The 19,569-nt window shown below is 37.5% G+C and overlaps 1 protein-coding gene across 1 annotated transcript in view; it reads left to right on the forward strand.

The window, feature by feature from the left end:
* fam20cb (FAM20C golgi associated secretory pathway kinase b) overlaps window positions 1-19,345 on the forward strand; it is a 72,525-nt gene extending 53,180 nt beyond the window's left edge. The window contains exons 4-10 of the mRNA XM_067429436.1: window positions 5,229-5,321; window positions 8,345-8,460; window positions 10,222-10,402; window positions 11,811-11,920; window positions 12,786-12,867; window positions 12,967-13,026; window positions 18,324-19,345. Of these exons, the coding sequence (XP_067285537.1) occupies window positions 5,229-5,321; window positions 8,345-8,460; window positions 10,222-10,402; window positions 11,811-11,920; window positions 12,786-12,867; window positions 12,967-13,026; window positions 18,324-18,570 (889 nt within the window). The 3' untranslated portion in view covers window positions 18,571-19,345. The remainder of the gene's footprint in view (window positions 1-5,228; window positions 5,322-8,344; window positions 8,461-10,221; window positions 10,403-11,810; window positions 11,921-12,785; window positions 12,868-12,966; window positions 13,027-18,323) is intronic.
* Window positions 19,346-19,569: the final 224 nt, after the last annotated feature.

Consider the following 19,569-nt stretch of genomic DNA (forward strand, 5'->3'; position numbering starts at 1 on the left):
ATGTTAATCATCAGCAAATCTCAAAAAGAATATATATATATATATATATATATATATATATATATATATATATATATATATATATATATATATATATATATATATATATATATATATATATATACATATATATATTTTATTTTTTATTTATTTTTATTTTTTACATTATAATGTTTTGATGCCTAAGTTGACTTGTAGCATTCATTTTAGATTTTGTTTTATTTTTAAATGTGTTTCCAAAATATAATATAGAATTTTAATATTAGCCATTTTTAGTTACTGGCCATTGCATGAAAATAATGATTGGCTTATCAGAATCATCCAGAATAAGTGCAGTTTGGTGCATCCCTATTTATGTTGCTATTATATTGGTCGACGACTAACATTTTCTAGTGTAATTTGTGAGCCTGTGTTTGCCTAACAGGAGTAAACAGTGTGTTTCCCTTGAAGTGCAGGGTCATGGAGAGCTCTCTCAGCGTATTTTGATCACTAGAGACATCCTGCTCTCAGCTGAGTTGGTTTTAAGATGTGTGCACAGTCTGCACACATCCCAGCGGTCCATCTTGGCTCATTTAAGTGTACTGTAAGAGTGCCGACCATTCACATGGCATCTTTTATGGTGAACCACATCCACCAAGAGTGCATTTGAAGAAACTAAAGAAACACATTGCCCCTTTTTTATATTTAGTGCCTCATAAACTTGTCTTACTTATACAGAGGGATTTTTTTCCTCTCCGAGGTGTCGTTCGTGTCGAATGCAGGAAACTAAGCTTTACAGAATTCTTCGGAGGGATTGTTTTGACCCTTTGACAGGCTGGCCTGTGTCTGGTTTCTTTTGTTATAATTTTCTGGTCCAACAGCCAGTTGAATGTTGTTTTCCTCGTGTCTCTCTGGGGTTTTACGGGAATAAATGAGAGCTCTCAAGCTCCGGCTTAACAAGGTTGTCTGGAGTGCCAGCGTGAGAGGAGGGGGTTTCGAGTTCTCCACCCACAGAACACTCCTCAGAGGATTTTGCCATCAGCTGCTGTCTCGAGCTTTTAAAAAGCCTGTGTATGTTTTTTTTCCCCCTTCCCGTTGGTATCATTTGTGTTATGGAGTTGATGTTAAGCACTAATTTTACCTTGATGGAATCCTATTTGATGAAAAGCATACTACAGAACAGAGGCAGATGTGTGCAGATGCTAAGTGCTGTCACCGCAGCGGAGGCCTGGGCTGGGTCAAGTCCTTGGGCACAGTGGTGCTCAATAAGTGCTTAGAGACTTAATATTACTTTGCAGTGCATTAGACAGTGAGCTATCATAATAGCTGGCTGGTGCGGTTCCCAGAGTACTAAAAAAATTAGCTAAAGCAAGTGGAATTGTGGTGCACTGTCACACAAGTGCACAGATTTCCTTCAGATACTTTTATGTCCAGTTAGGATTTTTGTTCAAACTAGCAGATTTGGAAGAAGTTTCTTTTGGGGAGGTTCTTTAAAAATGTTGTATATAGAATATTATTCTAAATACATTATATTATTTTAATGTTTTTGAAAGACATTATATTGTAATTCAAAATGTTTCCTATTTGAATGTATTTTCCTGTGATGGCAAAGCTAAACTCAAGTCTTCAGTGTCCCTTCAGAAATCATTCTAATATGATGTTTTGCTGCTCAAGAAACATTTGTTATTATTATCAATTCTATAAACAGTTGTTGCTTTTTGTGAAAACTATGATAATATTCTTTTTAGGATTTTTGCTAAATATAAAGATAAAAAGGACAGCATTTATATGAAATAGAAATCGTTTGCAACCCTATAAATGTCTTTACTTTCACTTTTGAACAGTGTAAGGCATGCATGCAAAAAGTGCAAATATCTTTGGAAAAAAAATCTAACTTTTGATCAGTAGTCTATTTTTTTCAATCTTAAAATTACATTTTTAAAATTATGAAAAACATAAACCATATTTAATGTTATAATGATCTATTATATTATACCTTACAATTTATCGCAACAAACATTTACACCTAAAGTACAGTATTTCCAAGAGACAATTGTGTTGGCGAAGAGCTTGTTTGTGAATAGGCCTAAATATCTCATGTTGACAAGATTTATATTGTGTATCGTTTCTAGTTGTAGTTAGGGATGCAACAAATCCAAGATTTTGGGGGTTCGCCTATATGCTGAAAACTACTCCAATCCTTAGTCCATTAAGGCAAGACAATTAAATTGTTGTGGAAAAAAAAAATTAAACATCTACCACAGCAGAAATTATTCTCCCATATGCCATTTTTAATGGTTATGCCCTGCCCATCTCGGGAACTTGGCTATTAAAATTATTTCCGAACTTCCCAGTGGTAAACACGACATCAAAAGGCGTTCATGTGCAATTTTTACCTCAAAAACTTGTATTTATGATAATTCCGATAGCACGTGAAGGCAGCATAAGCCCTCATGTTTGCCATATATAGTCTTGGTCGGTTATTGAATGTTTAATGCTACTGTCGGTGAGAGTTTGTTTGGTCAAGTCAAGTTTATGTCAAGTCAAGTTTAATCAAGTCAAGTCTTTTGTTTGTTTTTGCCAAGCCTTTGTTTTACGTTTATGTTTGGATTTAAGTTAAATAAATAAAACTGCACTTGGGTTCTCAACCTCGCCTACAGTGGATATTTGTTACACTGTACCTGAGGTTGCTGCATTTTGGCTGCTGTCAGTAGATTACTTCATTCACAACTCGTATTCTTTTGGATGTTTCATAAGCAAATGTTTTAACAGCGGTGATGTTGATGTTGTGTATTGTTTAGGATCCTTGCCACCACGAGACAAATCGGCATTGCAAGTTGAACATGAACTCGAACTGAATCGCCTTCTTTGGATTGAAAGTCACCAAACAACACATTTTCTGCTCACGAGTTCCATTTACACTTTCCATTTACATTTCTATACCCCCTAAAAAAAAAAAAAAAAAAAAACTTTTGGTCCCCTTAATGTCTAAAGCATGGTTACAGCCTTTGTAAATAGACTGTCAGATGTTGCTTGTGGACAAATGAGGGGAAAAAATGTGACAGTGAAAGGTGCTTTAGGGGAGTTTATTTTCCACAAAAAAGTGCCCTTTGCCGAAGAAACACCCGTGCACACTTCTCTGCCAATTACACATCTGAGCGTCTGAGGGCAAGCATCCAATGGGTTCATCTCCAGGACGCTTCTGGGTTTGTTGCAGAAGTAGGCCTGTTTCTTCCGGCAGAAACACAAATCCATTTTAATTCTCTTCATGCCTGAAAAGAGGTTCACAGTTGGCGAGTGAAGCGATATTATCCGGGGCTCTGAGGAGCGAACTGCAGAAGAATGTGAAGTTGGAGACTCTCGTTTGGCAGGTCCCATGCTGTGTTATTTAACGATCGGTGAGCGTGTCAGTCTTACAGCTGCGCTTCGAACGACTGCCGCCAGCTGAGGACGATACTGAATGCCTGATTTCGCCAAGATAAGGATCTGTTTCCATTACAGAGCTGGCACTCCTCTCGCCGGCTACCTTACCACAAAGATGTTGCAATGTGACAAGATTCAGTTCCTACAGAAGTCATTGTTTAAACTGTTCTCCTTACATGTTAAGACTGTTAAGAAAGGCAAGAAACCAGCTGGATTTAATTGTTCTGACATTCAGACAGCTTTGAGAGAGAGAGAGAGAGAGAGAGAGAGAGAGAGAGAGAGAGAGAGAGAGAGAGAGAGAGAGAGAGAGAGAGAGAGAGAGAGAGAGAGAGAGAGAGAGAGAGAGAGAGAGAGAGAGAGAGAGAGAGAGAAGAGAGAAATCTCAAGTATGTTTGAAATGGAGTCTGCTGAAAACATTTCAGCGGGACCATATGAAGTCGGCCTGGGTTAAAAATAGTTCCTCTGGCTCTTGTCTGTGGAGAAATGTTTGCCTGGAACTTGATCTGTCCTCCATTGACCTACGAGTATTGATTAAATGATGGTTTTCGTATTGTTTAGTCTGTTAATAACTGCTCATGTACAATATCATAATTTTGTTCTCATGAAAACAAAATAGAAGTTGTGTGGCTTTGAGTCCATTTAGGTCCATGACCAGACCCAGGTCAATTTAAAATTGAACATTTGTCCGGGGATTCTGCTCTGTATTTTCTACTGCATAAGAGGCGTGATCAACTGGCATTATTCGAATAATTCTGGATAGTCCTTCAACCAATCAGACCACAAGAGACACACGATCAACAGGCAACGACCCATCTATCTGTCATCGAGTTAAACCCGGCAATAGCGTGTCAGGCTGTGATTGGTTCCCGCAAAACTATAACAGAAGCAGTAAGAATTAACAGGTTTCCAGACAGAGTTGCGGGGCGAAATCAAATAGCCGACAGATAAGGCTAAGTTTACCCAGTCTACATGTAAGCTAGTTTTAGAGCCATCATGCTAGTGTACTCCTAAACACTAACAAAATTATCCTTTAGAAATAAGAAATTTATGTGAAAACCGACTGGGTAATTATTGATGACTCATCCTGCACTACACGTATTTCTGTAAAATAAAATGCTCTCTTAGACATAAAAGTCCCTCCCCCTAAAAACTCCTGCAAATGCTAACAATAGCAACTAGCAGATCGTGGATCAAGGCCTATTGATTACTATTAAAAAAGAAAAAGAAAAGGACAAGTCATTTGATATGTCCCATCCAAACATCCTCTTTCCACCGGAAATAAGTCAATACAGGAAGGAATACTGTGTTCTTTAAGCAATTTCATGATCTTTAATATACAAGCATTAATGTATTAGCATGAATACCTTTTTAGGATTTGTCTCTGTAAATTATTGGAGAGGCTACGCTGTAAAATAAAGTCCGTAAAAATAGGGCACAATGAACTGAAATATGAAAGAATTTTCCGTATTGATTTTTACAGGTGTTTTAACTGTATTTTGTAATTACATTACATTAGCATTAGTTTGTGTTTTAAGGGTTAACGGAAATAATTACTGACTAAAATTACTGGATAATGTACTGGCAGAAGATTACCTGTACATTTTCCTTTTTTTTTTTTTTACAGTGTACACTATGTGAATAAAATGAGATCTTTTTTCAAAAATATGTTAAGAAAAGACAATTTCTTCCAGACATCAATCCAGAGATAATGCAGGGGTGTCTGTTAGTTTTCTTGACAGGGTGGCTTTAGATTCAAGGGCTAGGGTTGCGATTATGGGGCTGTGTTGATGAAAGGGGCTTACAGCAGATTAACCTTTGCCTTGCAGGCAGACACGGGAGCAGGAGACACCCCCGGACTTCTTCTACTTCTCCGATTTCGAGAGGCACAATGCAGAGATCGCAGCATATCATCTAGACAGGTAAAGTGCCATAAATGTCAGCCTCTGGCATGAATAGAGTGTGTATGAGATGTTTGAATTCCCATGAAAATATATGTACGCATACATGCACCACATGCCACTTATAAATATGTTGTCTGCTTGTGTATATCAACCTGTGGGGTCGCATTTGTTTGCACAAGAGTGTTTCGTGTGTGTGTGAATGTGAACGTTTGTGGTGTCCTGCGTGTTTTCAGCACGTTTGAACTTCTGTTTATATGTATGTGTGAAAGTACAGTATGTGAGCATATCTCAGGGCAGTAAGCAGTCTGAAACCTGCAGATTTACACTCATAAACACCAAATCCAGAGAGAACATAATGACTCACTCCGAATGAACACAAACACATCCGTCAGTATCTGATCGCCAATCGAGCTCCATCCAACAATGTCTGCTTATAGGTGATTACCCTTCTGATGAATGTCAGTTAGTGATTGAGAGGCTTTAATTTGTGTCAGCCGCAACAACCCGTGTACATCTGTCCTTGTCAGCTCGTTTCAGCCGAGTTTATTGGTTGTTTGCTATGTGAGTCAGATTTTCCCCCGATTGTGATCTGAGACTCTGGGATTTATTGCCATTATGGTTTATTTCCATTCTCTTCTCATTTTCTCCTCATCATTGTGATGGGTGTGCACAGCCGGATACATTGTTCTGGCCCTGCCGAAGAAAAGGCCCACTGGACAAAAAACATGAGAAATATATTATATTATATTATATTATATTATATTATATTATATTATATTATATTATATTATATTATATTATATTATATTATATTATATTATATTATATTATGATAAATTCAGCAAGGTTGCACTCCTGATACTTTCTAGCTGTATAGAACAACTATCAGGAGTGAAACAATATCCTTATGATGTTTAGGCAAACCAGGCATTAGGCATAGAATATTTATCATGTAAATACAGATCATTTTCATACATTTTCATATGTGTAGGTACACTCCATCAACTCCATATAGATATATATTATTTAAGGTTTTTTACCTTCTACTTTTTTTCTTTTAAGTTTTGATTGGATTCTACTTATTTAATTCCTCCTCTCTATTCTCTTGTGTATATACTATATGTCTGTATTCAACATTCCTTGTGTGTGCACACTTGTGCACACTTGGAGAATAAAACACACATTCTGATTCATTCTGAATTTGATCAAAAGTGACAGTAAAAAGATTTATAACGTTACAAAGAAATGCTGTTCTTTTGAACTTTTTGAAGAATTATGACATATATATATGTCTCCAATTGAACATTTTCTAGTGAATGATCACATCCAAATTTTTAATTTGGCCAAATTGAATTTCTTGATTGATTCAATCTAATTAACAGAAATCCATATATATATATATATATAGAGAGAGAGAGAGAGAGAGAGAGAGAGAGAGAGAGAGAGAGGGAGAGGGAGAGGGAGAGAGGGAGAGGGAGAGGGAGAGAGAGAGAGAGAGAGATTTCTGAAGAATCATGTGATCAGAGGAATACATTTTATTAATATAAATAATTACTGTAAAAAATATTACCAAAGAAAACAGTTAAATTGTAAATATATTTCTTAATATTGTTGTTTTACTGTACTTTTAATCAAATAAGATATAAGAAATAAATATTAAGAATAGTATAAGAAATTAATGTTTAAAAAATATATATATTTAGTCTTATTATCTTACACAATTTTGCTTTTCACACATTTATGTTGTATGTGAATTGTATTGTATTGAATGCTTATTTTAGCTAGAAAACAAATACTCATTAAGAAGATGATTTTTGAAGTGTAATATCTATTGTTTCTTGGGAGAGGAGGCCCAAACATAAAGATCTGAAGGTCCCTCAGGTGATTGGCGTGTCCTGTGCTGTTCTCCAGCCGGCACGGGTCTGTACCCTGATCCTCCTCTCTCCGGCAGCGCGAGCATGAGTCAGACTGAACCCAGCATGAGTCTTGGGCACAATATAATCATTCAGCAGGCCAGCCCGGCCCTGTCCGCCTCACTTCTGCACATCTGGCCGGGAGTAAAATCCAGTCAGAACACACAGGCATGTGTGTGGGTAGAAAGCGCAAACCAAGAACATGAAAAAAACACCAGCTTTTCTAAATAAAGTTCATCTGGGTTAGACAAAAGTGCAGGTTGTTATTTCTATTTTAAAGCGGCATCACCCAGTGGGCCTCTCTGTCCTCGCAAGCCCACCACGGCTATATCTGACAACGTACCATTAATTATCTGATTTTAGTTGATGGGAAACGCTTATTGTAGCGTGGCTTTGTGGAGGAAGACTGGATTGAAGGAGGCTTGAAGGGACAACTTTTCATTTGCCCCACAGTTCCCACAGAGTTATGCATCGGACAGTCAGAGCGGAGGGAAACGCTCCCGCACACAAACTCTCTCTGTCATCTCTGTCAGCATGACTGGGCAATTAGTAGCTTCAAGTGCTTTTATCCCTTAGGCCCCGTCCATTAGTTGTTTCCAGGGTGTTTTTATTTAAGTTGCCCTGTCAGCAGAGAGCCTACACTTGCACGAAGGGTGAACATGTTTTAAAACATGGATGAGCAGGCCACGCTCACACATAACCAGTTCAGTCAGAAAGAAAGCCGACGCAATTTGTTACATTCAGCAATAAATCCTGCATTGTGCAAGGTCAGTTCCATCAAAGATACGGTAAATTCTGAAAAAATAAAATAATTTCCTCTGAATGAAATATACAGTAAATAAAAGGGTTTTGATAAGAAAGAAATGTTTCATCCCGTGACAGGCTGATTTAGTATTCACCATCTATGAAGGGTATTTTATGTAGTATGAGCGACCTCTACTGGTGAAAGTTATTAACAATTTTACCTCCCTTGTCTTTTCCCACAATTCTCTATGAATTTGGTTAGTTGAGCAAATATGTATATATTTGGGGGGGGGGGGGGGGGGAATGTTTACATATCTTCAACAATCTGTAGGCTATGTGGTATCCATGTAAAAACTAATGCATGTCTCATTGGTTGATGGTCAGGATCCTGGATTTCCGCCGAGTGCCGCCAGTGACTGGGCGACTGGTGAATATGACCAAAGAGATCAGAGATGTGACTCGTGACAAAAAACTATGGAGAACCTTTTTCATTTCACCAGGTACTCAACATTCAGCAGTCACTTTCTCACCACTCTCATCACTTCTGTCGTTATTTTCTCTTGCTGCTGTAGGCGACCAGTAGATGGCGCTGTTGGTCAAATCATTGTCAAGTGAGACCTCATTTGACACCAACTTCAGACTTGGGCTAAATAATCCCCTTGATAGGCTAGAATTAAAGGAATAGTTCACCCAAAAATGAAAATGTTCATTTATTCACCCTCAGGTTGTTACAAACCTGTATACATTTCTTTGTTCTGCTGAACCCAAAGAAAGATATTTTGTAGAAAGTTTGTACCCAGGCCACTTTGGGGCACTATGGAAGTTGCCTTCCATAGTACGAACAAAAAAATACTATGGAAGACAATAGTGCCCCAAATTTGTTCAGTTTCCCACATTTTTCAAAATATATTTCTTTGTGTTCAACAGAGCAAAGAAATGTATACAGGTTTGGAACAACTTGAGGGTGAGTAAATGATTACAGAATTTTCATTCTGGGGTAAACTATCCCTTTAAGATATGTTCACTACCCTTATTGTGAAACAGGCCTAATATTACAGTTAAAAATAACTTTTTTTCTATTTAATTTTTTTTTCTGTGAAGGCAAAACTGTATTTTCAGCAGTCATTACTCAAGTCTTCAATGTTACACGATCCCTCTAAAAATATCTGATGATTTGCTGCTTAAGAAGCGTTTCTTATTATCAATGTTGAAAACAGCTGCTTGAGGTTTTTGTGGCAACTGTGATAAATCTTTTCAAGATGATTTGATGAATACAAAGTTTAAGAGAACAGCATTCTTTCGAAATAGACATTTTTTTTGTAACATTATAAATGTCGTTACTGTCACATAGTGCATCGTTGTTGAATAAAAGTTATTTCACAAAACAAAATATTTCCACAAACTGGTGTTTGATCACAATGAAAATAGTTTTTGATGTTGATGAACTATTATTTGACCCTGCCACATAATTTTAAAAGAAAAAATCATCATTTAAATTCAACTTTGAATACTAAAAAATGTTTGATCTCAATATTTATTTGCTTTAATAAATATGTGTGATTTGTGATTTTTCCTTTCAATTAGATGAACCAAACGGCCAGTGTTGTAAAGTCGACTTTAAATGCTTAATGCAAGTACAACACTACATTTCTAGTTAAAAATAACCTAGGCACATACTTTCACTAAGTGTTTAAGGAGAATGCTTATCTGGCTATCACCAGACCAAGCTCAATCTTTTAAGGGGAGACTGCTCTGTATTTTCTACTGCACAAGAGGCGTGATCAACGGGCATAGTTCAAATGACTCAGTACGCAATTGGATAGTCCTTCAACCAATCAGACCAACGATCCATTGCTTCTCTATCCTTCATTGTGATAAACCCGCTAATAGCACGCCAGGATAAGCCGGTGTGTGATTGGTCCCCGCAAATTTGTAACACAAGCAGGATAGAAATATGTACAGGATTACAGCCTAAGCTGCAGGCCGAAGTGAAATCGCCGGCAGATCAGTCTGGGTTTACCCAGTCTAGGAGGATGCATGATCATTTCTAATTTTCATTTATATAAAACAATATATCAATACAGAGTAAATAAACAGAAATACTGAGCTAAATATACATTTTTACTAAAACATTTAATTTATGGAAATCGTGCATACTAATGCCAGGAACATGCATTTTGATTTAATGTTGACTTTAAAAGCATAATGTTAAATATATTGAACTGTTTGTCTGTTTTTATCATGCTCTATCATCCCTGCAGCCAATAACATCTGTTTCTACGGTGAATGTTCGTACTACTGCTCCACCGAGCATGCTCTGTGCGGGAAGCCTGACCAAATCGAGGGCTCTCTAGCAGCTTTTCTGCCTGACCTGGCACTGGCCAAGCGCAGGACCTGGAGAAACCCTTGGAGACGATCCTATCACAAACGCAAGAAAGCAGAGTGAGGAACACACAGCATATGTCATTTAGAGAAATACATCTCAAGAAATGTTAATATATATCTACATATTAGTGCTAGCTGCAGGGTGCTTTCACACTTGGTGTTTGCTGTTTAACCCTGACGCAGGCAGGAGAATGCGGCAAAATGTGAAGCATTGCTCACCTCACTTTTATATTTAGATTTTTGTTTTCAAAGCACCAGCACATAACAGTCTGTCTTCTGCGAATGTACTGCAAATGTTCAAAAGAACGCAGGAGTCCATTTCTGCTGAAGACGAGCAGAAATGAGATATACTCTCTCTCTCTGTTTGCAGTGTCAGTCACGCGTGGCTGGAAAGTGAGTGAAAATACACAGTTCTGTCAAATCATACATCATCAATAGCCAAGTCAAGCCAGCTTTATTTCTATAACACTTTAAACAATGGAGATTGTTTCGAAGCGCCTTTACAGTGATGACAGTTCCGTTGTAAAGATCATCAATTATTAAATGGGTTAACTGATTCTATAAAACATTTCTGGAAAAAATGATGTCATCGTCCAGCTCAGCTGAGTTCAGTTCTCTAATAGTGTCAGTGAAGTAAAATCAATAATATTGTTGAATATATATATAGTAAATGTCCCAAATTAAGCAACCCAGAGGCGACAGTGGCAGAGAACCCAAATCCATCAGGTGACAGATTGGAGAAGTGTGCGGATGTGCACCCGAGTTCAGAAAACAGCGCTCACATCATCCAAAACGAACCAAACTCTGACGTCAATGCAACCTGTGTGAGCACAAAAAGCGCTAGTGTGAAAGCACCCTTAAAGACCACCTGTCATCACATGAAGCACTTTCATTGGAACCGTGCTGAAATAATTGATTTAGAGGCTGAAATATAGGACATATTTATTATAAAACACCGGACTAATAATATATTTACCATGCAGCATGTTTTGTCTACTCACTTTTAATCATCTTAGATTATCATGATAGCCCTCAAGTGTCTCATTACAGTGACCTTCAGCATGGTTTTCTTTGTACAGAGTGTGTGTGTGTTACTGTAAGCTAATGGTGTGTGTGTGTGTGTGTGTGTGTGTGTGTGTGTGTGTGTGTGTGTGTGTGTGTGTGTGTGTGTGTGTGTGTGTGTGTGTGTGTGTGTGTGTGTGCGTGTGCGTGTGCGTGTTTAATGACATGGGTATGATGTATCACAAGGAGAGGGTGACTTATGAGGACATTACCTCATGTCCCCATTTTGCAATGGGGAATTATTATTATTATTATTTTTTTTGAGAAAGTAAATATGTGAACTGTAATGCTTAGGTTTAGGGAAAGGGGCAGTGTAGGGGGATAGAAAATACAGTTTGTACGGTATAAAAACCATTACGCCCATGGAATGTCCCCACAATTCACAATGTGTGTGTGTTTGTAGGTGGGAAGTGGATCCAGATTATTGTGAAGAGGTGAAGCAGACGCCACCCTATGACAGCGGCACACGCCTGCTGGACATCATGGACATGACCATTTTTGATTTCCTCATGGGTAAGACGATTTCACAGTGCATCATTTGTACTTGAACACAGAACTCAAAGGGTTAATTCAACCAAAAATGCAATTGATGTCATTAATGACTCATCCTATTGTCGTTCCACACCCATAAGACCTCCGTTTATCTTCAGAACACAGTTTAAGATCTTTAGTCTGTGAGCGTATCTAAGTGTATGCACACTATACTCTCCATGTCTAGAAGGTAATAAAAACATCATCAAAGTAGTCCATATGTGACATCAGTTAGTTAATTTGAATCTCTTGAAGCATCGGAAATACATTTTGGTCCAAAAATAACAAAACTACGACTTTATTCAGCATTGTCTTCTCTTCCGCATTTGTTTTTAAACCTCAAATAAAGATTTAAATGGTCATGAATCAGCGGATTGATTCATGATTTGGATCGCGTGTCAAACTGCCAAACTGCTGAAATCACTGACATTGGTGATCCGAATCATGAATCAATACGCTGATTCATAACCGTTTGAATCTTTATTTGAGGTTTGAAAAAAAACACGGAAGAGAAGACAATGCTGAATAAAGTCGTAGTTTTTGTTATTATTGGACCAAAATGTATTTTCGATGCTTCAAGAGATTCTAATTAACTAACTGATGTCACATATGGACTACTTTGATGATGTTTTTATTCCCTTTCTGGACATGGACAGTATAGTGTGCATACACTTAGATACGCTGTCGGACTAAATATAAAATATCTTAAACTGTGTTCCGAGGTCTTACAGGTGTGGAACGACATCATTAAAGACATAAATTTAATTTTTGGGTGAACTAACCCTTTAAGCTGAAATGAATTAACGGTATTTATATAATAAATGTTAATATTTATATATCTACACAGGAAATATGGATCGTCATCATTATGAGACTTTTGAAAAATTTGGGAATGAAACTTTCATTATTCACCTTGATAATGGAAGAGGGTAAGACATTATTCTCTTTTTTTACTCAACTGTTGATAAAAAAAGCCTCTTAAATGAATATAAATGTCATTTCTGTCTGATTCGTCTCTTAACCTCCAGCTTTGGTAAACATTCTCACGATGAGCTCTCCATCCTGGTGCCTTTGAGTCAGTGCTGCAGGTCAGTATTATTCATTATGTATTATTCAGTATTTGTCATGTCACCGCAAGAATCCCCAAAAGTTGTTTAGATCAAGACTGTCAAAGTTAATGTGTCAATGTGAATTTGGCATTTAACCAAAGTCAGCCCCTTTGTATGGTAGAAATGAATGAATGTCTTCGAAGGAGGCTCAAACCTGAGGCTTGGTTCGAGCTCAACCCCTTCTAACGGTACTTAGAAGAGTACTTTAGGGAGAATGAGTGGAATAGAGGAGCTGGGGATTTGGAGGGATGCTGGAAAAATTGTCCCTGGGATGACGCAATGACGCAATAAAGTGTAGGAAAGGTTATCTTATTATGTATTATATCATGGTCTGTCTAAATACATCATTTTGATTGGCTGGAAGTTGTGCATTAAGTAAGGGATAATGTACCTCCAGCCTGTTGTTTTTGCAGAATAAACCCAGAGAGCGAAGGGGTCTTGCATCACTCTGAAGAGGTTTATGCTGCGATAACAACCAGCTGGATGTACATTATGAGACTTATTACACGGCTACTTGCCACACAAGTAAAAATTAGACACGATATATTGACTTAATATTTTATATTTTATTAGCTCTTTAAACACAAAGTTTCTGTGGAGAAAGCAGTTGCTAGCAGGTGGCAAGTTCAAACTAAGTGGACATTTAAAGGATATGGTTCATTTCACTTATTACATGGCATTTCGGCACATAAATAACTATGGGGATAAGAGATCTTGATTTGGGATGTTTTAAAATCACACCCTGTTTATCTTATAATAAATTACAGTGTGCAAAATGGCAGCAACTGCATTTGTATGAAACAAGAGAGCGTGAAACCCGGATGACATCATTTAATAATTGTACACAAAATATTGATTTGAGTTTTCATATTTGATTAGCTCTCCAAACGCAAAACTTCCACAAAGAAAAAACATTCCTAGAATGCGCAAGCACCAACTGTTTCCCGGATGAGCTTGTGTTATCAGTTTTACCGGTTGTTATCTGGGAATCACATACCGTTGAAATACGCGATTGACCAATCAGAATCAAGTATTCCACAGAGCCATGTAATAAAACCATTTATTACATGGCTCTGTGAAATACTTTATTCTGATTGGTCAATCGTGCATTCCAGTGGTATTTTATTCCCAGATAACAACCGCCAAAGTTGAATAACACACCACTCGTCCGGGTACTACGCGTTATCTTGACCGGTACTACTTAAATGCTTAACGCTGTCATTGACTGTCTGGTGCCATCTCACTGTAATACACTTAACCACCATGGGTTACATGGAAGACTCCAAGGGTTTACTTTATAAAGTTTTAAATATGGATCTTTTTCTTACATAAACACACAGGCCTCTATTGACCCATCGGAGCCGTGTGGAGCACGTTATTTAACGGACAGCTGCATTTTTTATGGACTTCAAAAACAGCTAACTGACAACTACTGCTTTGATTAATGTTAGTCAGGACTTTTTAAATACAACTCTGATTGTATTCGTCTGAAAGAAGAATGTCATAAACACCTATGATGACTTGAGGGTGAGTAAATCATGGGCTTAGTTTAATTTATTAATTTGTAACATATAGCCCTAGTAAAAAACAAATCTTCAGCAATAAATAAAAGCTTAAAGCAGTTTGGAACTGTTTTTCTTTGTGGAAGCTTTGGGTAAGAGCTAATAAAATATTTAAAGACAATGGGCCTTATTCATGAAACTTTCGTAAATATATGAGCAAATTCTGAGTAATTTGCGCGTAAAATGGACCTTTGCGAAAACTCTCCTCCAGATTCACAAACGCCACAGACTCGTTAGTTAAACGTGTGTATATATTAGTGAATTCCAAACATGCGTAAATAGGATGCGCATGCACGCTCATTCATAGTTAGCATAATCCCTGCCCATGAAATACAACAGCAAATGACGTGACCAGGAACGCTGTGGACTCTTCTGGAATTCTTTCTCAGGTTTGGCTCCAGAATTTTGCATAAATGTTGAAGAGACTAATTGGCCATATGACTAGCAATAAATATTAAATTATCCACCAAAGCATGTTTTAGCCAGCTAAACACCTGGTGCTCTTCTGAAAACGGCCAGCTGGTGGCACTAAAAGCGCTTTGCAAGGGCTGCGTTTTTCCAGCTGAGATACTTTAATACAGAATATCCATGGCAGTAATGTGTGTCTACTAGTATCTCATTTTAAAGAATATTACTGAATTTAGAAATGCAGTAAAAAGCAATATTAACTTCTCTATTATTGTCGTTCGGTTGGTGTATAAGTGGGATGATTGGTCAACGTAGTTTTTGTCCCGCCCCTCCTCCACTGTGATTGGACGGCCTGGTAAAAAAATGACAGTGACGAGCGCTGTGTCACAGGATGGGAAATAACAGACTGCAGGCAGAGAAGCAGGATCCAAATGCAGGGGAAATTTAATAACCAAAAAAAATCAAAAATCAGGAACAAAATACCACTGAGCAAACGAAAAGAAAACACAGGGAACAGAGAACTGAGATATACCTGCATAACAGCAAACAATGACTGACAGAGAACAACTGAATCACAGAGGTATAAATACACACCAGGGAACAAGGCTAACAAGATAACAAGGGGAGTGGTAAATGGGAAACACCTGGGAAAACTAATCAACATAAAAACTACAAGAACTACAAACTTTACAGGAAACAGGACACAGAACAATACACAGACACCTTCAACATAAAAGTCCCACAGATTGCCAGACACCAGTGTTGGGTAAGCTACTTGGAAAATGTAGTGAGCTAAGCTACCAGTTACTCTACATTAAATTAAGCTTCACTACACTAAAGCTAACCCCCTGGGAAATGTAGCAAGCTAAGCTACAGCAACTTGAAAAAAGTAGTTTACTACATCTAAGCTACTTTTTTTTTTTTTTATTGAACCAACTTCATTCATATCATTGCTATCTTAGTGATTAATAAAAGTCAAGCATATAGACACACCTTTTTTTTTTTTGTTATTCATAAAACTGTCCGAAATCAAAACCATATGATCCATAATATTAACAAAACCAGGGATATTTTGGCGGATATTATCCCGGCTCAATTTATCCGCTAATATATATATATTATTATATATTATATATATATATATATTATATATATATATTATATATATATATATATATATAATATATATATATATATATTATTTGCTTTCAGGGTATGTTTACATGACAGCTGTGTAATAAATTTTGCATAAAAATGACAAGATCACCAAGATATCCCGGCTTAATCCCTTATCCTAGTTTTGTGCAATAGGCCCCTGGTGTCGAGAGTGTGTGTGTGTATATGTTCATCTGTATATGTATGATATGGTAGGCCAAGATATCCCGGCTTAATCCATGAAACAAGTTTCGTTCATTCATTCATATCAAGAGGTGGCCAGGCTGGACCCAGATACTTTTAACAAGAGGTGTTTATTTAAGAGACACAATAGATTTTAAAACTTTGCAGTTTCTCTTTTGTCACCGCGCGGATGATGAGCGTGCAACAGCAAATAGACCGCTAGGGAAAAAAAAACGTCAACTAGATCCCGTCTTTACACGCTCCCTGCCAAATGAGTACTTTGAAAGGCTCGCGCGCGCATCTGTGCGCGTCTGCGCGTGGCAGAAAGGAACGTAGAAAGTGAAGTATATCCGCATTCTTATCAGTTGTGTTTCCAATTTGAGCTTGATCCTCAGAAATGCTTGGGAAAATGTAACGTTAGCTTGTGTGGACGCTACCGCACTACTTGATCAACAGAAGAGCTTCGCTACTGAAAAGCTATTTCATTGAGAAAACAGCGACGCTACCACCACGCTACTGAAAAATGTAGTTAAGCTAGTAGTGACGCTACTGCCCAACACTGCCAGACACTGAACAGATGTGACACGCTGCCTATTGCCCAACATTAAACAGTACCAAAAAAAAAACTACAAAAAAACGGGACAAATTAACTCTTGAAATATTATTATGGTAGGCCTGCCCTACATAGTGCATCAAAATGCAATGTCATCAGTTTGCCTTAATTAGAACACAAAACGTTCAAATGTTTTACGCTTCATTTACATGTGGTAGGGAGCAGGTGTAAATTTGTTACCAACTAACATTTTGAAAATACGAACATTTTCGTGAATCTGAAAATTTACATCAGAGCGGCTTTACAAACGATTTACACACAAATTCGTTCTGCTCGTGTTTCATGAATAAGGCCGAATATTTAGTGTCTAATTTACTTGAGACAAGTAGCCGTGTAATAAGCAGGATAATGTACATCCAGCCGGTTGTTATCGCAGAATAAACCCCTTCAGAGTGACACAAGACCCCTCCGCTTTGCATCAGGGTCCTGATCACTCTGTCGGGGTTTATTCTGCGATAACAACCGGCTGGATGTACACTATCCCCTACTTAATGCACAGGTAGTTTCTTAAAGCACACCCACAAACATTCAGTAGCACAGAAACGTACCAATGCTGTCACGTGACTTTATTAATAAAAACGTTGATGATGAATCGCTTATATTATATTTCTCTGCAACTGTTATTGAAGTAATTCAACTCACAGCTTCATCATTAGTAGAGAGAGACACAGACACAAGTAATTCACACACGCATCACCATCTCTCTCTCTCTCTCTCTCTCTCTCTCTCTCTCTCTCTCTCTCTCTCTCTCTCTCTCTCTCTCACCCTCTCTCTCTCTCTCTCTCTCTCTCTCTCTCTCTCTCTCTCTCTCTCACCCTCTCTCTCTCTCTCTCTCTCTCTCTCTCTCTCTCTCTCTCTCTCTCTCTCTCTCTCTCTCTCTTTCTCTCTAAATAAATAAATAAATGCTGTAATAAATGTAATCTTTCCACACTATTATATCTCTGTCTGATTTAAAGCGGGGACAGAAGGCTATTACCGTAACTGCCCTAGAACCGTAACTGGCGAAAATAATTTTACACTTCCGGTCAAATATTGGGCTGCAAACAACAGCTTTAGCTTGTCAATGCTGTCAAATGTCGTTCTTGGTGTGAATGGGCTTTAACTATACATTAAACTATTTCTTTTTTGTTTAATGCACAGCTAGACGTGGATTATCTCTTACTTATTTAACTGATTTTAAATTGTTATTTATAAATATAAATGATGTCTATGAACTGTTATCATAATTATTTTGTGATTTAAATGAAATAAAAAATATTTGAATCAGTTGAAATCCTAATTTTAAAATCCACACAAAATGTTCTGATTGCTTTGTAGTTGTTGGTTATTGATTCTGACTGATCTGTTTGACTCAGGGTGAAGAAGTCCACTCATTTACGGCTTCAGCTGTTGGCTAAGGACGAGTTCAGACTGAGTGCTCTGATGGAGGAAAGTCTACAGACTGACACACTGACGCCCATCCTCATTAAGCCTCATCTGGAGGCCATGGACCGCCGGCTGCGCCTGGTGCTCCAAGTACTTATCGACTGCATTGAGAAGGAGGGCTACAGTAACGTAGTAGAGGACGATCTGCGCACAGAGAGCACAGTCCCACAGAGGTAGTGGGCACAGACTGAACAGCTGCACCCGGCGGGTCCTTTCAAGTCCCACCACAGCTCTAGACCATGAACGTCTTGCAAGAGATGCTCTTGTTGATAAACTTTTCTGAATTCAGTGAATTCCAAAGACTCATTCCTCAACCAATGGACAATGTGTTAAAATAAGGACACACAGTAGACAGAGAAAGCAGTCCTGCATTTATTTGATCCAAAATATCAGCTGATCTTCACATATAACAGTCGGCGTTATAAAGCAGTGGTTCTCAACTGGTGCGGCGTCACCTAAAAATGGGGTCACAGACTTCTGATGCAAATAAAAAGCAACGCTTAAAGGTGCAGTGTGTAATAGTTATGAGGATCTAATGACAGAAATGCAATATAATATACATAACTGTTATGTTTTTATTACCTTAGAATGAGCCATTTCTATCTCCATACACCACGGGTCCTCTTACAGTAAAGTCACCATTTTGCACCGTCATGTTTCTACAGTAGCCTTAAACGGACAAACTGCTTTATAGAGCGCTAGCTACTCTCTGCTGTCTCAGACGATGAAATATTTGTCCTGTGTCGGCCACCGTAGTTTCTCTATGTGCTTCACAAGGGAGGGGTAAGCATTGCATATCCCATGCAATTCGCAACCTCACCACTAGATGCCACTAAAATTTACACAGTGCACCTTTAAATGCAAATAATTATAAACTATAATACAAATATTATTATAGCAGATTATAATAAAATGCAACTACATAAAATAAGATAGATATGTAATAATAATAATTATAAATATTAATTATAAATAATTATTATAAACTTTTATTGTTTACTTTTTTCAAAATTTTCCTATTTATATCATTTGGAATATTATTGGTCTATGCAATAATAATTATTATTATTACTATTAATATTATATATTTTATAAAAATAAATCAAACGTTTAAATGGTAATTTTTATCAGGTTAAAAATGGGGCATATTTGGCTTATGTAGTTCTTATATAGTTC

The sequence above is a fragment of the Pseudorasbora parva genome, chromosome 21 (genome assembly GCF_024679245.1).
Source record: "Pseudorasbora parva isolate DD20220531a chromosome 21, ASM2467924v1, whole genome shotgun sequence".
NCBI lineage: Eukaryota > Metazoa > Chordata > Actinopteri > Cypriniformes > Gobionidae > Pseudorasbora > Pseudorasbora parva.